This window comes from Thamnophis elegans, chromosome 4, assembly GCF_009769535.1.
Source record: "Thamnophis elegans isolate rThaEle1 chromosome 4, rThaEle1.pri, whole genome shotgun sequence".
Classification (NCBI taxonomy): domain Eukaryota; kingdom Metazoa; phylum Chordata; class Lepidosauria; order Squamata; family Colubridae; genus Thamnophis; species Thamnophis elegans.
In genome coordinates, this window is record NC_045544.1 from 31,681,470 (window position 1) to 31,704,414 (window position 22,945).

General features: G+C 35.8%; 1 protein-coding gene across 1 annotated transcript; it reads right to left on the minus strand.

The window, feature by feature from the left end:
• Positions 1 to 2,963: 2,963 nt before the first annotated feature.
• On the minus strand, positions 2,964 to 21,335 carry WASF1 (WASP family member 1). The gene is made up of 8 exons (XM_032216564.1): positions 21,192 to 21,335; positions 17,228 to 17,362; positions 14,263 to 14,416; positions 12,575 to 12,692; positions 8,960 to 9,132; positions 8,187 to 8,369; positions 5,697 to 6,292; positions 2,964 to 3,572 (listed from the first exon to the last, which is right to left on the minus strand). The coding sequence occupies exons 1-8, from the start codon at positions 21,322 to 21,324 to the stop codon at positions 3,415 to 3,417; spliced, it is 1,650 nt and encodes a 549-aa protein (XP_032072455.1). The 5' UTR covers positions 21,325 to 21,335; the 3' UTR covers positions 2,964 to 3,414.
• Positions 21,336 to 22,945: the final 1,610 nt, after the last annotated feature.

The window sequence follows — 22,945 nt, forward strand, 5'->3', positions numbered from 1 at the left end:
GTCATGCACTGTTTTGCCCAGGTGAGTCATGACAATAAGAGAGGTATATAGATTGGTTCTATCCAGCAATAACCTTCTATTAAAATGAGTATTTCTGAGCCATTTTCAAAAACAAGCAGTGCAACATATTTCAATAATCTAACAGTGGATAACTAATTATAGGGTACCAGCATCTAAATAGCATCTAGCTTAGCGGTTTCAGGTTAAGACTAGTTAAAGATGCCCCTGTGCCAAACTAAAATATGTTTTCTCTCTTAAGAAACAATCTATCTCTGGGGAATCTTTTCCAATAACCCTTGCAGACTGCAGGGAAGGATCAGATAGTTCTTACAATGGATCTAAAGGATCTTTTGAACAGGAACTTTGATATTAGCCTGACAATCACATTCTGAACTTAGGAATGCAAGTTTCCTATGCTTGATTTAAATTTATGTGCCACAGATTTTTTTAAAAATGGAGACAAAGATGATATCATAACGTGTAAACATCAAAAGACCAAGAAACTTTCGGAAATCAATCAATTGTATGAGAGCAAAACCAATTAAAAACATCTCCCTGAATGTTTTTTCAGTAACAGAAATATCTAGATATATAATAAATACTTGTTAACTTACTAGTATTGATTTCACTGTATTCAAAACTACTACATGAGCCAAGGTGGCGCAGTGGTTAAATGCAGCACTGCAAGCTACTGCTAGATCAGCAGTTCAGCGGTTCAAATCTCACCGGCTCAGGGTTGACTCAGCCTTCCATCCTTCCGAGGTGGGTAAAATGAGGACCCAGATTGTTGGGGGCAATATGCTGACTCTCTGTAAACCGCTTAGAGAGGGCTGAAAGCCCTATGAAGCGGTATATAAGTCTACTGCTATTGCTATTGCTACAGCTCCACTGCAAGCAAAAATAACAGTAGATACATGTAGGATTTTCATGGGCATTATTTATGTATACACTGATATTAAACTAAACATGTACACACATAGATGCATTTAAAACATGAACTAATTTTTTTTCAGTGTGAAATGTCTGGAATCTTGAAGCACAGATTAACATTACTATTATTTGCTGCAAGAAGAGTGTAGGCTTCTACTGAGGTATATGATATATTGCATATCCTATAGCTATATACTGTACCTTTCATTGGTTGTGATGTTTGGGACAGATGGTAAGCAGTATTTGGAGTCCAACACCAGATATAAGGTCACAGATTTCCCATCCCTCTTTAGTCTATAGTCAGCATGGGGAATTCTGGGAGTTGAAGTCCACACATCTTATTGTTGCTGAGGTTGAGAATCACTGGTGTTTCACAGTAATTTGCAACCTGTGGTTTGTGGATTGCATGAGACTCTGAAGGACTTCTCTGAAGCTTTGAGCATTGTTTCCCATGTCCCTTGAATGGTCACTGCCTTAATTATGCTGGGGAATAGGCTGTGCAAGGAAACCTTCACCACACTTTAATCAGACTCTTCACAGTCCAGCAAGCAGCTATTTGGTGGGCTGTCAAGAATTCAGTTGTGTTAAAGATGGAATGCAAGGAAATTAATCTCAAAATAATCTTTACCGATGTTGATGGTGGGGAGAATGAAATGCAGTAAGAAATTTGGTCCTTTTCACTTAATAATTTTGATCGTTTCCAAGATGTCTGTTAAAAATCATGGTGACAAGAATGATGGATTATGCGTTGTGATAGTGTAACATAAAAATGGGTCTTTGCATTTGTATCTGGATGAGGTATGCAACATCAGATATATCACAGAGCTTTAAGTTTTGAAAATAATTAAAGTTTTTTTTCACTTGTCTCCTCCCTATATATAGTTCTTTTTCTCTTTTTTGGTTCCGTTGTGTCAGCACAGACTCCTTGTACCTGCCTGAACAAGTCCCTGCAGTTTCTTGGCATGATTTTTCATGCCAAGTGGGTTGTTTTTGTTTGCTACTGAGGGTGGAAAGAGAATGACTAGTTAATGTTATCCAATGGGCTTTATGTCTAAGGCAAGACTAGAACTCATGATATCCGGGTTTCTAATCTGTGACATTGACTATTACACCAAACTGGTTCACTGCCTATGAAAATAGCAAAAGGGGGAAAAATCAGGTTCAGCTACCTATAGAATAGAAGAAGCCATTTTAATTTGCTTCTCCAGTGCATTCTATGCAGAAGAAGTACAGTGTCTGCCTATGTGGTCCCCCAACTATCACCAACTGCATGTGTATTTTAAGGCCAAAAACATTCCTGCTCCCATGTATCCTAGACAGCCAAGAAAAATATGTGACTTGTTAGAATTCTTCAAAGAGTTAAAATGCTTTCTACTCATATAAAATCATTGTAAAGTTTAGACATTATTATTTAACATTCAATAAAGTCTTGAATGTTCTGAGTTATTCTATGCCAAAAAGCAACAACCAGGAACATTTAAAACAAACCATTTATTTTAAACTGAACGGTTATTTTTAACAGTTACATAAATTACACAGAATGACTAAGTCCGATGGTTTCACGAGGGGAGAAAAATCAAATTTTTAAGCAGGGAAAATATCACAACAGGTAAAAAGAAAGAAAATCGCCAGAGCATTCAAATAAGGCCATAATTATTTAATTTTTAAAAAAACCCAATAAAATTCCCCCGAGATCTGTATTCCCTTTTCTTTCAGTATTCCAGTGCTGCTAAAACTACAAGTCCTGTACAGATGTAATCAAGGCAGTGGTTACAAGGGTGTAAATCCTTCAAGTTCATTCCGAGCTGAGGTGGCGCAGTGGTTAGGGTGCAGTACTGCAGGCCACTTCAGCTGACTGTTATCTGCAGTTCAGCGGTTCTAATCTCACCGGCTCAAGGTTGACTCAGCCTTCCATCCTTCCGAGGCGGGTGAAATGAGGACCCAGACTGTGGGGGCGATATGCTGACTCTGTAAACCGCTTAGAGAGTGCTGAAAGCCCTATGAAGCGGTACATAAGTCTAACTGCTATTGCTATCTCATATTTCAGGTCCATTGAAATGTTGGGATTGCAGTGCCGGATGGATGAACACCCTTTTTTCCAGGTTTTTCAGCATTAGCAATGTAATATAATAAAGCTTATTAGTACATGCAGTTGCCCTTGAAACTTCAGACTTAATTGCCTTCATAACTTAAAATTCACAAAGTGCACAGTTAAATGCCAGAAAATGTAGTCTGCTACTCTATCAACAGCTGCCCATGCTTAATACTTAATGGTCTACTGGAGCAAAATGATGCTTTTTTTAAAAATAACTGTCTCACTGTAAAACATTTAGTTCCAAAGATGTGCCAACATTTTTTGAAATAAAAAGTAGAAAAACATAGATTATATAAAGAAAATACAAAAACACTAGAAATGACCAAACATTTTCAAAGAACAAGCACCACAATGGACACTAGCATTCAGTTTTGTAGCATATAATCATTTTACTCCAACCAGTCAACTTCATCAAATTCTGAATCATCTTCTGAATCACTGTATTCCACAGCAATGCGGCGAGACAAAATGGTAGCAACGTCATTTTCAACACGCTCATGTTTAGCTTCTTGTTCACGTTGTTCTTCAACCTTACGCAACTGAATACCTAGAATATCATCAAAAAAATTATAAATCACTAACATATATTTTGCAAGCCATCTATATTACCCATAGCAACATGGACTAAATTGCTTTCCATGAGAATCTTTAATTAACAGCATGCACTTTTATTGCTTACTTAGGGGTAACTAATTTTTTTCAGTCCAGGTAGTACAACTCAGAAGTCTGAGAAGGCATCGTAGGCACTTTCAACAAATGGCTACCAATGAGATAATCTCAGTCATAAAAAACATGTTTACCAGAAGGCAAACTTTTAAAAACTGATCCTGTCATTTCCTCTAGTTTACCAAGATGCACTCTATTACTTCACCTTACTTTTCTCTTTTTTCTTAGCAACAACAAAAGACAAAGATGACAACTTCCGAACAACTGGCCCATTCATACAGTCATTTTCTACAAATGCCTCTGGACAGTACAGTCCTCAAAAGCATTCTTGGAAGCAGGTATTTCTTTTTTCGGCTGTCAAATAATTTTACATATTATCCAGTCTCTCGAGGGTGACCAAAACCATCTCTTATCTAAGGGGTCCCCAACTTTTCAGCCTGTGTCAGCAGGCTTACAGTAGGTGTAATTTTGACATCATATTGTAACTCCTCTTTAAAAAAATGCCTTTCAGGGTTGGTATGGATGACCACAAAGCATCTGCTAGAAGAAAATGGGTTACGATTGTTCTCTATTATCCTTTTAGCTTGTTAGGGTGTTCTCTAAATACTTCAACTATTCCTGTTTCTCTGAGTTGCTGGGCACACTCCCAAAGAAAATACTGAGTTCCAGCCCCTCAATATTTTATTTTCTGAGTCTCAAAGGTACAACATAGGTACTGTTCATAGTGCAGAAATGCCTGAGGCTGGTGCTGTGCTTTGCAACATGCTAGCTTCCAAATTCTATTTATTTATTTTAAATAGAAAGAATAAAAATAATCAGATCCAACTGAGCGAAGCATCAAGCTGGAGAGGGAAGCAGCCTCAGGCGCTATGTTGTGTACCTTGTATCATTAGGCATCTTGTTTGGGACATACAAGCTAGTTTAATAAAGAAGGGAGGGGAAATTAAGAAGGGAAATTCTTCCATTATTCTTTAACTAAGGACAGAAATCTATGAATATAAAAACGCAATTACAAAAATAATATTATTCAGTAATAACCTTTCTTCATAAACTTTAGAGTAGGATATTCATACTTTAAGAATACACCAATTGATTATTAATGTAAACTGTTGATATACAAAAGGTTCCAAGGTCTGGCTGCTGCTGATTTAAAAGTGAATTCATTAAAAGTGAATTCCCAGTAGCATGGGAAGCAAATTACAGTGAAGTGGTTAGATAAAGTAAGATAATGGATATAGATTATTTTTATAGAAATTTAATAAGAAAACATATTTCAGTAGCTTCTTTGATAAATAGTCACTTCTTTGCTGTAAAATTTACTGAAAAAATGCTATATAAATTATAGCCTTAGAATAGACTCAAACTTTCTGGTTCTTTCAAAACCAAGAATATACCATGTTTATCAGAATAAACCAATCCTGACCAAGGCTACTGAATTTCAAAAAGTCTAAAACAGAAATCAGAATATACTTTTATCTAGTTGTCCATTCTTTATCTCCCAATTATTTAAATTAATAAAAATTAAGCTATTATGTTACTTGTGCTAATAATTTCAACCAAGTAGCAAAGCACAGTAATATAACTGGCTTTATTAAAAAAAAATTGAAACTTGTGAACAATAGAAAGAAAAATTGGAGAGTAGCTGTTTGATATGTTAGAAAATGCATCAATTATATACTGATTTTTGTTGTTGTTATAACTGAATACTATAAAATATGCTTGTGGGACACTTTCACAGATTATGTTCTCAATATTGTACTATGTGGACACCATTTTAGCTAACATTTATGTGCAGCTGTTATAAACTCCATCTAAGAATAAATGACAATCTAGCATCAAGTGAAGGTGGGTTTTTTTTTTAAATCCATATAGCAATTTGCTTAAGATAACATGCTTACTCTATGCTAAGTATGTATATTTAAAAAAAAATACATTAAATCTGCAAAAAGAATATTTGCTTCATCAAGTATGCAGTCCTGCTAATGGATCCACAGATAACTAGTACCTTTTCGTATTGCTTCAAGGAGGACACTTCTGGCATCACTGATGACGGGTAGTGTTGATGGGTGCCGTTTGGGTTCAGGAACAGGAGTGACTTGGGATGGTGGGGATGGAGGCATTATGGGAAGGTGAGGGCCTGGGATAGTGGAGCTGGGCGGGTGCGAAAGAGTCGAAACTGGGGATGAGGGACGAACACCAGGAGGAGGCAGTGGAGGAGGTGGAGGAGGCGGAGGGAGCCCTTGAATTTCACTTGGCGGAACTGGAACGGGTTCACAGACTTGGGCAATTCTTGTGATGGGAGGAGAGGGTTGCGCTAAGGGAGGTGCTATGGGTGGTGGAGCTGGATGAAGAACTCCGGGAGCAATCTGTAGTGGTGCAGGGGGTGGAGGGACCGCTGGAGGTTGTAAAGCAGTGGTGGGAGGAGGGGGTGGGGGTGGCACTGGAGGGGGAGGTGTGGAAGTCATTGCAGATCTTAATGAAGAAGTAGATAGAGCAGACGGAAGAGGGGGAGGAGGCGGGGGAGGAGTGGGACTCACAAAGACTTGAGTTCTTCCAGCAGCAGGTGACTGAGGGCGATTTTCTGTCAAAGCTGCAGTAGAGCTGGGATAAAAAAAGTACTGAAAATGAGTACAACTAAAAGAATGGAAATTAGTTGTAGTCACATTCAAAGTATCAATAATAATTTCAGAACATGGAAATATTTTGAAAGTGCAATCAGTCATACTTGAGCCAGTTCCCACTGATTCCATATCTAACACATATTGTTTACCATTTTATTTCTGAAATTGTATTTCAAATAGTTACATTGCTAATTTGAAAATAAATAATATATTTATTTGTAATTTTCCCCTCAATTATCACATAATTATAGTTTGGTTGGCAATATGTAATTTAATAAAGAAAAACACATGAAAATGAAAGGCGACTTCAATCAGTATAACTATTATGAAATACCACTAAAAAGACAAATCTGACAAAGTAGAGAGCATTTTGTTACAATAATTAAATACTGACAATGCATTGCTTAACATGATGATGAAATGTATTAAAATGTTTAAGAACCGGGAGGATGAGCGCCCAGCATTAAGAATAAATTATTACAAGGGAGGTAAGATTCTCTTTTGAGCGTACTCCACAAAAGAAGTGTGAAACACTGTCCTTCCTCCTTATGGTCACTCTCTGCACTTCAAAGTGAAGTAAAATTTGCAGTGGAATTCTGTAGATTTTATACAGCATGTGTAAAAAAATGGCTGCCCAACATTATTTTTGCAGGCCTCAAGAGCTTCCTCCCAGAGATGGGGCCAAAAACATAGCATTTTAAAGAATTGGACAGGGTTTGAAGTGTTCCTAGAGACATCATTATCACTGGAGAGCAAGTGATCTTTTTCATTTGTTTATTGCTAGCTTTATAGAATAACATCTTTCCTCCAGGAACTGAAGAAAATGTACATGATAGCCTTTCCTCTATATTTTCCCAAAAGCTGAAAGATAGTGATGGCTCAAAGTCAGCCAGTGAATTTCATGACTGGGGATAGTGTTGAATCTAGATCGTCTCTATCTTAGTCTGATGCTTTGACTATGCCTAACACCGGTTACAATCTATATTTCAGTTGGTAATGCCATCAGGGCTGTCTAACAATTTAGATTTGAAAAATAAAAGGACACGGGCATATGTCACTCCCCAGCAATAGTTTAAAAAGGCTGCCAACAACTGAGCAAATCCAGGAAAAGTGCGCCTAATTTAAGGAGATGCTGACAATTGAAGTCTGCTACCTATACGTGGACCAAACCACTTTTACCTTTAGAATCTGGATCACTGGACAATTCTAGTAGGTATCCCTTTTCTTGGGCAGGTTAATCTAATGAAAGGGATTTACATAATGGTAGCAAATTGTTCCAATTACTATGATATGCTTTGCAGGTAGTCCTTGTTTAGTGGCAATAGGAACTGGCAACTTGGCTGTGATATGAAGTGGTCCCTAAATAAAATTGTGACTGTGCTTACAATCTTGTTCAGCTTTCCTTTGCTTACAGACCTGCAAAGGACATAAATGCAAAGACTGGTTGCAAAGTTACTTCTTCATCACTACTGTTCCTATATGAGGCAGTACACTGTAGATAAACAAGGACTACATGCATGTGAATTTTAGTTTTTTCCACCTCTTTTTAGATTTAATTTGAATATGTCACTTTCTAGAGTTCTATATTATTTTACTACTTTCATTTTGATGGCTATAGGTGTTGAACTGGCTCATAAATAATGGCAATAAATCTATTTATTGAATAAATGCACAGGAAAACCTCAGAGAACAAAGCGTATTAAAGAGCATCAAAGTACTCAGATTTATCAAACAGAGAGTAGGCATTTCATGAATTTTTGTTCCTGTAAAGTTTTCTTATTTGCTTATTTATTTATTTTGTGCCTACAATTTACAGTCTGTCGGTGTCGGCTACTGCAAAGCCTCTCTGATCTTTCATTTTAAGTGGTTCTTACCTAACGCAGGGTGGAATGGGTTTCACATCTCCTCCTCCTCCATGCATTGGTGGGGGTGGGGGAGGTTCATGTGGTCTTACTAAAACACGCTCTTCTGCCCTGCTAAGAAGTTCGTTCATTTGGCTGTATGGTAATGCAGAAAGAGAATAGGGTCCATCCATGTGTTCCACATATGCTTGCGGTCTGAACAGAAATAAATCCCATGCACATATGTTAAATTCATTTTAGTCTCTGATTTCACTGCCATTGTAAGAAAAAAAACATTTCTCTCAAAAGGAAAATTAGCCCACTATTTCAATACTTATGGAAGAAGACAGCATCCAACAATTAGTGATAGATGGCCAACTTAACACATGATAACAAAATATACACATCTAATATCTTGTTTTGTAACTGTCACAAACTGTGAACATTGAAGATGTGCAGTGAATGCAGGAACAGAAATTACAAATTCAGTTTTGCGAGCTCCAAAGCAAATAGCAATCATGATCATCACTGCTATTATACACACATTCACATATAAGAACAGGAGGGGGTTGTCTGGAGAGTAAGGTATTCAAAAGCCCTCCCTGGAGAATATGGGAAGAAAAATTGCAAGTCTAATCATGAATATAAGGTGGCATGACAGACAGCAATGATCTATTACAGCAAGGTCAAATTATGGACCCTTCTAGAAAATTGCCGCTAATTATAGAACAGATGACAGCTAGCTTGAAATTCATACAAACAACATAAATGGGCTAGGATCAAACTCTGAGTTTAAAAAACCAAACCTGGTCTCAAAATGGGAGGCAGGGCCATTAGCAATTTCAATATGCTTATGTAAAAGGCTGGCATCATCGTCTGCAAGTTCTGGTCCCTGGGCTAATTTCTGCCATTCTCTGCGCCTGTCATGAGGAGCCCGTGGCACTTTTTCTGGTTCATGAGGACGATCGAGATTCTTCTGCTATTAAAAAACCATAGAAAACCTGACACTGAAAGAGTTCTGCTCAGCACATAACAGAATCCGCCAGAAACATCCATTTTCTTTTAATTAAACAAGGATATAACATTTTAGCTAGACTGTCAGGAATAATATCTTCACATTTTTGTCATTCATTCAGCAGTTAAGTAATAAACAATATAAATCAGTAATCACTGAATTATTGTACATAATACAAAGAGACAATCTCTCATATCTATTATATTTACTATAAAATACCTATGAAGCTAAACTGACTGGTTCCACCACAAAACCGCGCTCGACTAAAGGGCGCTCTACGAAACCGCGTAGCTGACGTCATCACAGGGCGACAACAGCGCGGAGACAGAAGCACGCTGTAAACGCTAAACCTAAAATTAACCCCTAAACCTAACCCCCCTAAACCTAATCCTAAACCTAACCCTTAACCTAACCCTAAACCTAACCCTTAACCTAACCCTAACCCTAACCCTTATCCTAACCCTAAACCTAACCCTAAACCTAACCCTTACCTTAACTTGAATCGGCTTGCTTTCAAAGCGCTATTTAAAGCACCCTTCTTTCTCCGCGCTTGTTGTTGTCGCCCTGTTGATGACGTCAGCGACGCGGTTTAATCGGGCGCGCTTTAGTCGAGCGCGGTTTGTCGTGCCATGAAACTGACTATACATATATAGTGACTATAACTAAAATTGTGAACTAATGAGTTTAAGATCTAGAAGATGCTATAAGATTTATGCCTTATTAAATGCCTACAAGAGTAAAATATAAAAAGCTAGAAACTACAAATTTATAAACTTACATGACCTAAAATACACTGAGATAAAAACATAATCCATTTAAAATATGCATTTCTACAAAAACTGAATCTTTATTAACAAGCAACTAAGATGAAAATACAGTGTGTTCAGAAAGTATTCAGACCTCCTGCACTTTTGTCAATTTTATTATGCTGCAGCCTGATTCTACAGTTATTGAAATTCATTTTTCCCCACGTCAATCTACACTCAGTATCCATGATAAAGTGAAAACAGAATTTTAGAAATGTCTATAAATTTATTTAAAAGAAAAAACTGAAATATCACATTGACATAAGTATTCATATCTTCCACTCAGTACTTTTTTTGAAGCACCTTTGGCAGCAATTACAGCCTTGAGTCTTTTGGCGTATGATGCTACAAGCTTTGCACACCTGGATTGGGGGATTTTCTACTATTTTTCCTTGAAAATCTTCTCAGGCTCTGTCATGTTGGATGGTAACCATCAGTGGACAGTTATTTTCAGGTCCCTTCAGAGATGTTCACTAGGGTTCAAGTCAGGATTCTGCCTGGGCCACCCTAGGATATTCACAGAGTTATCCCTAAGCCACTCCTGGGTTGTCTTGGCTGTGAGCTTAGGATCATTGTCATGTTGGAAAGTGAACCTTTGACCCAGTCTGAGGTCCGGAGCGCTGTGAAACAGGTTTTCATTGAGGATATCCTTGTACTTTGCTCCATTCATGGAGACACCTAAGCTAAATTTCAAGTGTTGTTTGCAAAGGGTCTGAATACTTACGCCAATGTGATATTTCCATTTTTTTATTTTTAATAAATTTACAGGCATTTCTAAAATTCTGTTTTTACTTCGTCATTATGGGGTATTGAGCGTATATTGATGAGGAAAAAATGAATTTTAACAACTGAAGAATCAAGCTGCAGCATAACAAAACTGACAAAAGTGAAGGGACTCTGAATACTTTCTGAATGCACTGTATGTATATTAAATACTCTTATCAATTAACATCTCCCGGCTAAGGGTCCTGCCATATTTTATATGCTGCCATATAGAACTTATACTTTGAAAGCAATAACAGCTGTTTTCTGGAAGCAATAAATGGATGTAAAATTGATCTGAAAGGGCTGGTAGTCGTAAAAGTAGTGGGTACATAAATGTAGTACAAATATCTCGGTAATAATTACAGTAGAAGATAATGTATTCAATAGTTTTGACTTGGCCATCATCACAATGACACAAATATTCCATTAAGGAGATGTTCCTACGCTTTCCCTGTAGTACAGCCTGGTGAAAGACAGGGATAGACATTTAAGTGAAAACCCTTTTGTATTTATGAATTTCTAACTGCATAAAACATGTTGCAAATGTTACAATATCTTTTGCTTTTTACCATCTATTTCCATTATAAGTGACCTTATAAGCAATCAAGCCTTGGATATGCCACTTGAGAGTAAATAGCAAGAAATAACCTAAAGCTAAGGAAGATAATTTATACTCTTCCAAAAGGGTCAGTATCTCTATATACAAGCATTCATAGGCTATCAATATTTATTTTTACTGCTTTGCAGAAAGATTTTTCTCACGATTATAAAAATATGTTTTAATCAACAGGGAAAATCCAAGCCAAAATCAGCAGGGACATACTGTATATACTCGAGTATAAGCCTAGTTTTTCAGCCCACTTTTTGGGCTGAAAAAAGCCGCCTCGGCTTATACTCGAGTCAGTGAAAAATTTGCCCGAAATGGAGGAGAAAAAGGGGCGGGGCCATGCCGCTGGGTGACACTTGTGAATGGCCCGGCGCCCCTGTGAGTTTCCCCTCCCTCTGTGTCAGTTTGCCGCGCAGCGCGCACCGCACCATCCCCCCTCCTCACGTTCTAATGTAATGCAGGGCTGTCTTACGATTCCCCTTCCTCCCCCTCCTGCCGCTCTGCAACGATGTCCCACCTCCTCCTTGTTATGGCAAGCAGCCACATAGCGATGTCCCACCTCCTCTGGTACAGTGATCCAATGATAGGAATCACTGTGCCGTGTGTCATAGGAGGCGGGACATCGCTCCCGCGGCTGCACGGGACATCATCATCACAGCGGGACATCAGCATCATGAGGTGAGTGAAGTATTTCATTGAATACACCGCTAGTTTACTGTTTTTCTTTGAAATAAATATTCAAAAACATTATTGGTATCTATTTTTATTTTTGAAATTTACCGGTAGCTGCTGCATTTCCCACCCTAGGCTTATACTCGAGTCAATAACTTTTCCAGTTTTTTGTGGTAAAATTTGGTGCCTCGGCTTATATTCGGGTCGGCCTATACTCGAGTATATACGGTAAGAAGTTTAATCCATTCTATTTCCCATCATAGAATTTATCATACAGGGAACAAAACTTCTACCTGAGAGTCAAGAGGGAAGAAAATATATCATAGGCCTGAACTGATCGAATGAAGATTCTTTTTTATCTATTGTGCATATCTTCCCTTTTTAAAAAAATACGAAACTTTATTTTTTCTGAAGGCATTTCTACTACTTTTGCCAGTTCTTAACTTATTATTCAAATAAGTTTTATTATGTTTAGGAAATTACATGATTTTAATGGCTGCCTTAATGGGGCTACTTTTGTTTCATTGTGTCGTTGGTCAAAAGCAGTATCTTTTACCTTCTGTTTTCTCTTTTCCTTTCTTTTATCTTCTGTATCTTGTAACATCTTTTCTTTCCATAGATCAAAGAAATATGAAGGATTCGTGTAAAATTTTAAACCCTCTTTTCCATCATCTCTAAAGACAAAACAACAGAGTAAAATGTTATTAAATACAGATCGAATGATAACATCTGAGATTATAACACCCTCATCTCCAAATGAAGAATACATTCCTAGCGGGATGAAATCTTAAGCAGAATTTACCTACATACACACACAGGGGAAAAGGTACATTTTAATTTCCAAGAAAAATAACTGACACTGTGCTATAATTCTATAAAGCACACATTGAAGAAATATCAGAAATTAGCATTAGATGATGTTAATTCAATAAATAACCATATCTGGGGGCAATAACAAGTGGACCTAAATTTTAATTTATTAAATACACAAATCATGGCAAATGTTTCATCATATGTCTAAATATTTAAAGGCCCTGTAAAATTCATTATGTAATTCCTATTTAAATTCTATTATTTGTTTTGTAGATTTTGAAAAGGAGCTTGAATGCTAAGCTCATTGCAGAATTTTATGCACTGACTTAACAATTCGGTAATATATAAAATCATATATGAAAAATATAAGGAAAAGTTGAACAATAGAAATTAATGATCTAAATAATTTGTTTGAAAAGTCATTTGGGTTGCAAAGTTCTAATAATATGGGTTGAAAAAAGTTAGCACTTGAGAATGGAACCACATGCTTCATAATGAGGAAAATTCACTCAGCAGATGCTCAGGGGCAAATTAATCAAATATTTTATGCCCTCTAATGCCAGAAACAGGTTCCTCTTCTTCAGCACATCACAAAGAAATCACTTTAACAATAGTATGGACTAGACCTGACTATGACTCTTTAGTTACTGAAAAGAACATTATGTGTACATAACAAGACAGTTTGGCCTACAGGTTAAGTACTTTCCTAGAAACCAGGAAATGGTGAGTTCTAGTCTTGCCTCAGACATTTGGCTAGGTGACTTTGGGCCAGTCCCTTTCTCTGTCCAGCCCACCTCACAGAATTGTTGTTGTGAGTAAAATAGGAGGACAGAGTATTAGGTACACTTACCTTGAGTTATTTATCAAGTAAATAATATCAGGATAAAATATTTATAAAATATAAAATAATATCAGGATAAAAATCACTCACTCACTCAATAAATCAATCAAATGCTTTGATAAAACCTCTAGTACATGTTTAAGTATGACAAGTTGTTGTACATTACAGCTTGCTGTATATGCTTTCCTTGTAGAAAGTACCAAATTAAATTCTTAGCATTTCAAGACACGAAAAACTGGGGGGGGGGGGGAGTATTGTTCCCTAGACATTGGCAATACAGGATTAGCTAGGCTACGAATAGATATAAATCATTTGCCTATGTATTACCAAAGAATATAATCATGATGAACAATTAACCAAATACAAGGCAGGTAATCTAGGTAGTCAATTATGTAATGTTAAAATGACCAGTTGTTTTAATAATTTGTGAAATTTAAGTTGCATACAATCAGTTGTGTGACTTTTGATGAAAAAGGATTGGGATTTCAAATGAAATCCTTCAATTCAGTTACAGATTTTTGAAAATTGTTATCCGAGTAAATAATAAATGCATAATATAAACATAGGGTATAGATTTTTGAAATGATAACCTGTAAGGGGTCAGGATGTTGAGTGGTGGTGGCTGTTCACATGTATCATAAGTCTCCTGCAACGGGATTGGAAGACTCCTGCGGTCAAAGAGCTGTTGATCTTGAGTTGTGGAACTTCGGAAAGCTTTTCTCATTGTTATATCTTGCAGTGAAACTGAAGAGAAGATAATTATATACATAATGTGTTATTAATCTCTAGTATTCAAAGATGGTTATACTGAAGTTTGCACTTCATAAGAAAACAGGAATAAGAATTGTTAGGATCTGCTCATTAAAAATGAAGGTTGTATGAAAACACCCCACCTAAAAATATTAAAGCGGCCACATACTTTGAAAGATCACTATGCATATGCCAAAGGCTTTACCTAATTGCTATTATATGTTCCTCCATTTCCAACTGCTTCATTACACTGCAACCTTAACAAAAGCCTCGTGTGCATGTGCACAAAACAAATATCTGGGAAAGCCTTCAAAACTGTTATGCCAAGGCTTTTGGAAGATCTGTCTTCTTTAATGCTCCAAGGAGGAGAATGTTAAACTCATATTAACATACTTTTCAGAGCAATGCTTTGAATGCTTCTACATAGTCAACTATAATGACAATTATGATTCTGTAAAGTGGAAGAAAAGAGCTAATTTGATATAGTGACTAAGGCATTATGTTAGAAATCAGCACAAAACTACTTGGGTGACCTTGGGCCAGCCACTGTCTTAGGAGGCAGCGGCAAACCACTTCTGAAAAACCTTGCCAAGGAAACTGTAAAAACTTGTCCAGGCTCTCTCTGGGAATGAGACATGATTGAACAAAAGAAAAAAAAGTGGAGGATTATGTTCTCAATACATCTAGTGGAAATGAGGCAACGATCATTCTGAAATTAGAATAAAATTACTATGACAAGAAAATGTGAGCAATTGAAATTGGAAATTAACATCTTAATGATAGATTAAGCTGCTACAGATTCTTTGAATGTGGTTCTGAATTGGTTGAGTAGCTGTCACTCCTTTATTATTTTTATGCAACATGTTGTTAAAGTTTAACATATAAGTTAGACTACTGGCATCAATGATTTTTCCTAAATTGTTTCCTCAAAGCTGATCAGAATTGATTCTTTATAATGGCGCACATTTTGCTAGTGGAAGAAATCTTCCAAATGAATAATTAACTGCAAGCAACAAAAGAATAATATAATGGAAAAATGCGTTACAAGATAATTTATCAATCATGCTCTTGTTTCTTGGATGTGGCTTACATCTAATTTCAAGTAGTTAACAAAACTGAACATGCATTTCTGCTGCCTATAATTTATGTAATTGAATTTAATTAGTAATGTGTGCATTAATCTATAACTGTATGTTTCATGAAACTGAATTAAACCAATTAATTTCTGTGAAGGAAATTTTGTGCTGGGCACTTGGATTTATCTAACAGCAACTAGTAAAGTGGGGTTCTTCAAACTGGTGTCCCCCTAAGCATGACACAGGATATAGTTCAACACCTCCAAAGAATATCATAATGGAAATGCTATGAAAACTGGTAGGACTAAATACTTCTAATGTTTTTCATCTCTGAATTTATTGATCTCTTAACTGAGAAAGCCCATATATTTCTAAGAGAGAAGATTAATTAAAATAGTCCTGGTTTTGAATAAAGTTATATAAGTTTGGTATTGGAAATCTTGGCACATTAATACTGTAAAAAACTGTAAATGTTTCTGTAATTAAAATGATTGCAATTGTAATTAAAATGAGAGTAATCATGCCAATTTGATTCATTTTTTTTCCAACCTTCTTTCCATCTTCGGGATGGATAAAATTTTTTAAAACTCAGGTGAAAACTTTCTTAAATTCTTTCTTTCTTAAATGGAATAGCTGAAATTTCACTGGTATACTTTTGAGTAACCAGATCACAGTGATATCCAGATCAGATTTCAGTTAAACCAAATAAATATTTTTGAAAACATATTTGCAGAAACTACCATGAAGCTTTCGGAGGGTGAAAAACGACCCTACAGGCAAACCTGGAAGTCCATTCTCAAACTTCCGGTTTGCGTGTTGGGCCGTTTTTTGCCTTCTGGAGGGCGAAAAAACAACCTAATACACAAACCAGAAGTTCGGGAACAGACTTCCGGCTTGCTGTAGGGCCATTTTTCACCCTCCAGAGGCTTCAGGAAAGCCTCCTGAAGGCCTCGGGGGAGGGGACAGGGGAGGCCATTTTCGCCCTCCACAGGCTCCTAGAAAGCCTCTGGACCATGGGGAGGGCAAAAACCGGGTCCATCGCAAGCACAAAGCGTGGGGAGGACAGGGGTCATGTGCGCATGCATTGGGGGGGGGGGTTTGCACAATAGAACTGTCTTTTCCCCGAAAAGGCACACAGTGGCTACCAAGTCAAAGCTGATCACAGGGCTTCCTAAATACCACTACCAGTTCAAGGATTATATCCAAGTCATGAAAATAATTTTATGGAAGAAATATATTCATATTCATCTAGTTTTGCTATCAGGAAACAGAGAACCACCACTTATATTTGTGGAACAAATTTCACTTTCCTCATCTTCATCTCTAATCAATTAACAACCTGAGGAGTTTTTACAAATCAGTTATATCAGTATTTGTTAGCCTTGTGCAGGACTCCCAGCCATGGCATGTATCAGCATGGCAACTACTTTATAGCAAATTTCTCCTGAAATCTGCTCTCAAACAGACCTAAGTGAAATTTGATCTCTCAGAACAGAGATTATTCTGCGGGATATTGAAAACGGCTTTTATGTGTTCTCAATCATGTATTTTATGTTCTCAATGGCATATTTTAAAGGCTGTTTATACTGGTTTGCTTCAGATTCATAGTGCAACATCTGCTAACTGCAAATAATAGATAAAAATGTCTTTGGTACCAATATTTACAAATGATAACCACATCTGGTACAAGCCATAAAGTAATGAATTTACTATTTTTGCAAAAACTCACGCTCTTCTTCCTTTGGATCAAGTTGTGTAACACTGACAGATAAACGATCCACACGTTCTTGTAAGGAATTCACTCGGAAAGAAAAACTATGTGCCTCGTTGAAAAGTTCTCCAAAGATATCTTCTGCATATTTACCTGCAAAAGGAAGTTTTTAAAAATAGGGCTAAGAATATGAACAAGCTTCAAAGGACTTGGATTGTTGTATCATACTTCCATTTTAAATATACATCATATAATAAAATGAAAGCTTAAATAATAAAGATATTAATGATATCTATATTGGTCTATTGCACTGAAAGCAACAGTTTTGTACCCAGGAGAAACTTCAATAAGTCTTTTTATTGGAGTCCTGTATATAGTCACACATGAAATGCCCATTAACAGCAGCTTGCTTCAGTTCTTAAGAGCTTGTATGCTTTGTTTCATGATCCAATAAATATCCCATTTTTCTCAATAATTATCCCAGGTCTTTTTCAGTGTAACAGTTAAGCATCTGCTGTTTCTTTTCCCCATTGCTCAGAGCTCTAGGTGTTTAGAATCTGAAACCTGCATAACTGCTATGCATTATAAATGAAAGTCTGTAGAAATGTTATAAATGAAATAAAATGGATTCCATAACTATTTTAATCAAGAGAAGGAATGGAATGTTCACGGTAAGATTAATGCAATTTGGAGTGTAAGAATATTACCACAGTAATAAAATGGCATTGACGTATAGTGATTACTTATTCATAATTTCATACATATATGTAGCACCCCCCCCACACACAAATACTGAACATCTATCAGCTTTAAATAAAATTATTTTGACTTTAAGTATTTTAGTTAAGTATTTTACCAAAGATCCAAACAAAATTGTTGAATATTTGGAAACCAAGTTTCTTCTATTTGGAATGCAAAAATATTATTATTATTATTATTATTTACTTATTGGCCCTTATATTTGGTTGTGTTCAACCTCTTCCTGGTAAAATCATTTTGTCGATAAAAAATAATTTAATGATGTAGTTGGAAAGAAAAAAAAGATGCAAGAGAATATTTTAAAATCTTAATTTTAAGAGGGATTTTTATTTATTTACCTGAAAAAACCTTTTAGCTATTGCAAATTTAACATAAACATATGCGCGCACACACAGGTATTTTTAAAGCCACTATCTCTTTAATTCCAGTCTACTCTCAAATTCTCAATAATCAATAATTTATAATAGATACATATCTGGTACTTATCACTCCTCATAATACTGTTTCAAGAAATATTCACCCTTTTCACTTGAAGAATGCCCAGGGAGGTAGTGCTCATTATTACAACTACTACCTTGTCTTTTACAATGCAAAATGATCTACAGATAGGATAAATAATAGATTGAGTAACTCAGGAGGCAACTATAGTTTCTGGACCATATATGGAACAATTCACTTAAGGGCAGTTGAATCCGGAATTTGATATCTTCTCAGGATACTTGAAACTTCAACAAATAATGTAGTCATGAGATTCAAGATGATTATGTTGAAAATTCAATGAATAATCCATGTGGTGATATATTTGTTTCACACATACTGGTCCTTGTTTTAGTTTCCGCAGAGAAAGACTTAAAATTAAATCTAAATGCTGCTTAGAATCATACTTAGTGACATTTAGAAGCCTACACAAATTGGCAGAAAATGTTCAAAGATATTAATTCAACAGCAAAAGTGAAGAATGTTCTATTCAAGCTTTGCGTAAGACCATGCCCATTGGTCTTAACAGCAGCAGCAACAAAAATACTCTATGTGCTTAAATTAGTGTAGGTTTCTTCGCTAGCCCACCCAGCAGTATTTTCCAAAATACTATCAGACTATAAGATTTTGGCTGCAGAATCCATCATCAAATCTATGTAAGCATAGATTTTTCTAACCGTATAGATATTATGCATGTGTAAAGTGTTCTAAGCTCAGAATATCAATTTCAGATATTTTGGGCTCAGAATAAAATACATTTTCTGCCTAAACCTCAATAGATTCCCTGGCACAAAACTGGAAATCCAAAGGAAAACAAATGAAATAGAAAGCTTACCCAAGCTAATAATAAATGTAATATTCACAGAGCATTAACTTTGTTTAAGGACAACTATGGGATCCTTTTAATTTCCTCTTTTCTCCTTCATTTACAAATTATTTTACCATTGACTTGACGAACAAAATCATGGCTCAGGATAAGGTTATCATGAAGATCAGTTAACAAAGTAGTAAAGAGAGAGGGAGAGGGACACAGAGAGAGAAGCTAGAAGAGCCTGATTTTTTTCTGGGGGAGAGAGGCTACTATTTTCTCTAATTTGGGAAACGGCTGCTGCAGTGCATGAAGCCATCAATGATATGATCAATGTTAAATAACTTGTAATGTAAGTTATTTAAAGGGCATGCAAGGCAAATTAATCAACAGAGAAAATACAAGCTAACTAAAAGATGGAGAATTTATTTAAAAAATGCATTTAATCCTAAAATGTCATTAAGGCAAGTACCAGGAAAACATTCTTTCAAAATTAAACAGCAAAAAGGGAAAATTTTGAAAGCCCTTTATTCAGTAAACTTCAATCATATCTTACACAGTAAGAAAGCCTTAGAAAGGTATCTAATAACGATGTAATAGAGGGAGGAGGCTTTACTTTTGAAGAGCTTTACATATCATAACCAATGTTCTGAATTCAGGAGACCATCTGATGAAGGTTTTTTTTTATATAGTAGAACTAGACAACCCATGATCCAATGGGTCATCCTTTGAGTGATATTCCCTTAACAATACAGAGAAACTTCTTTGGCACCAAAAGATATTATTTGGAAGATGTAGTTGAATTTTTTTCGGAGTATAAGATGCACCCTTTTCCCCCTCAAAAAACAGGCTGAAAATCTGGGGGCGTCTTATACACAGAATACAGCATTTTTGGCCTCCCGAAGCCCCGTCCCTTCACCAAAATGGCTGTGCATACCCTTATGGAGGCTTTCAGAGAGCTCCTGGGGGCTGGGGAGGGCAGAAATGAGCAAAAAATGGGCTATCTTTGTTCAACAGAGAAAGAGTGAGGCAAATGCTTGCCTTGTACAATGTAGTATTTCTGCTAATGTCAATGCCATGGCCAAAATCTGCCATTTCTGTCATGCATTTCTATTCTTGGAGAAACTGCCAATTTTTGCTATATGAAGGGAAAGATCAGGATAGGCAGTTTGCAACCTCTATCTAATAAACACCCAAATTTAGATAGCTATGATGAAGTTCAGGAAGAACATACCATATTTTTCGGAGTGTAAGACGCACCGAGATTTTGAAGAGGCAAATTTTTAAAAAGTAGGTAGGTGTGTGTGTGTGTGTGTGTGTGTATATATATGTGTGCGTGTGTGTGTGTATATATATATATATATACATACACACATACACACACATATATATATAAAGTATTTGTGTGCCAGAAGGGGGGTATAAGGCAATACAAACATGTTTTTTTCCCTGGACTCTTGAGTGTTTCCTAACTGTTTTAAAATAGATTCAACCACATCTGAAAAAATTATAATTGTAATTATTAGTCAGTTGCTAAGAATCTCTTCCTGGGAAGTTGTTTAAGCATGCATTATTTCCGTTTTGAATTAACATTTAGTGAGATTAATTTACTACATTTATTACAGTCTCTTTCGTCTAGATATGAAATTAAAACTACTTTGATTTTCTGATGGGTGGAATATGATGGAGGAAATATTCTAGGAGAATTCAGTAATTATGGATGTATTAATTATGTTTTATATGTTCACACACACACACATACACAAACATGCATCTCTCTCTCTCACACACACATGTATATGTATACATATGAGAGAATATTTTTTTAAAAATTAAAAATGAACATGATGAAATAGGATTCAGGGTAAAGCCACACAGATTTGGCCATATGAAATTTACCTTTAAAATAAATTAATTCTTAATAAATGAAATACTTACTGAGACTGCTTAATTGTCTTATTATATTTGCCAAGGAAATATTAGTAACACATTCCAGTTCATTCTTGATGCCTCGTGGCAGAGCTGTGTGGCAAAGATATCTAGGGTCTATGTTTCTTTTTACCAGAGGCATTCTGAAATATCAAGCAGCTACCAGTCCTGTGAAGAAACAGAAGAGAAAATTAAAATATAACTCACTGTTGCTTATTTCCAAATAAGATATACAAAGGATGACAAACATTTGAATATACAATTAAGGCACCTGTGAAAAGCAGGTTGACAGAGGCAAAATAGGACAGAAGTCTTGCATTTTCCATACTTATTTGGAAATTTTGGTTGGTGCTTATGTGATAGTTTCCTTATAGAATTATAGAAACTATAGAAATCTTGTATTGTTTTGCACTGAGCCTCTTTACTATTCATTCATTGTTTGTGAAGCTGGGAGTGCTTATATTTTATAGTTCTACTAATTGTGCCAGATGGCATAAATCATTTTTTCCAAATTTGGATTTCTCTAACTGCCTGCACTATGGTATCTTAACTAATCATGTGGTATGACAGAAGATGTAGTCCAAAACTTCTGGAATGATCTAAGCTGAGAAATATAAAAGTATTCTACAAATGTGTTAAAAATGATGGGGAAAGTGAGTATTTAAGGGAATATAAAAGAGGATGTAGCAAATACACAGTCATCTGAAAAATAAAGTTTTTCAGAACTTTTGAGTTCTACTTGTCAGGATATAGTAAAAAACATCTGGTTCTTATCAGATACAATCTCACATGAACAACAACACATAACATATTATAACAATGTCATCATTTATTTTACCCCCCCCCCCAAAGCCAAAATGGTATATCAAGGTACACAAGGTACATCAGTCAGTTGTGAAAGAGCAGGAGTGAAACTTAAGTTTCATAATTAATATCTGTTTATTTTGAATGAGTTTAAATCTCCAGTTCATCAAATTCCATCATAGGATAATAAAGGAAATCAATCGTAGTCTAACAGAACTATTATGAATTTATTTTTAAAATTATGAAAAGAGGTAAAGTAGCAGATAATCTGAGGAGGAATGTTTTCCTTCATTCTGGGAAACAAAAACTTAAATCAATCTGACACCACATCTGAGCAAATTCTAGAGCAAATCCTAAAAAGATTGACCTTATAAACATTGTTTTTTTTTAAAAAAAATTATCCCAGGACCACTTTCCTCTTTTAAAAATTCCAGAGGACCCCAAAAGAACGTTTGTTTGCATTGGTTATATTTATCAACATTTATCATATTAAAATTTAAAATTGACACATTGCTACTGCTTGTCACAATTGTTTAATGGGATTTTAATACTGTATAACTATTATTTTTCAATATAGGTTGGCAAATAATTTAGATTTTGCAGATGGTTGTGATGGTCTTGAACTACCCTGGTATCTTATACACTTTTTAAAAAACACTCTTATAAACATGCAGTATTTACCAAAAGTCACCATAGATTTGAAAAGAGCAAGTGTTGCTAGATTAACATTTTTGTTTATGTAACTTCCTTAGTAAAGAGAGCCAGTGCAATGTAAAGGTTAAAATGATGAAATACTACCTGGGAAACAAGATTCAAGTTTATCCTCAACCATGGAAATGGAAACTTTCAGCCAATTAATCTCTCAGACCAGCATATCTCATCAAGTATTATTTTGGGGATAAAAAAGGGAGATCATGGAATAGTAATTAACTGCAAACTGAATATGGACTAGCATAAAA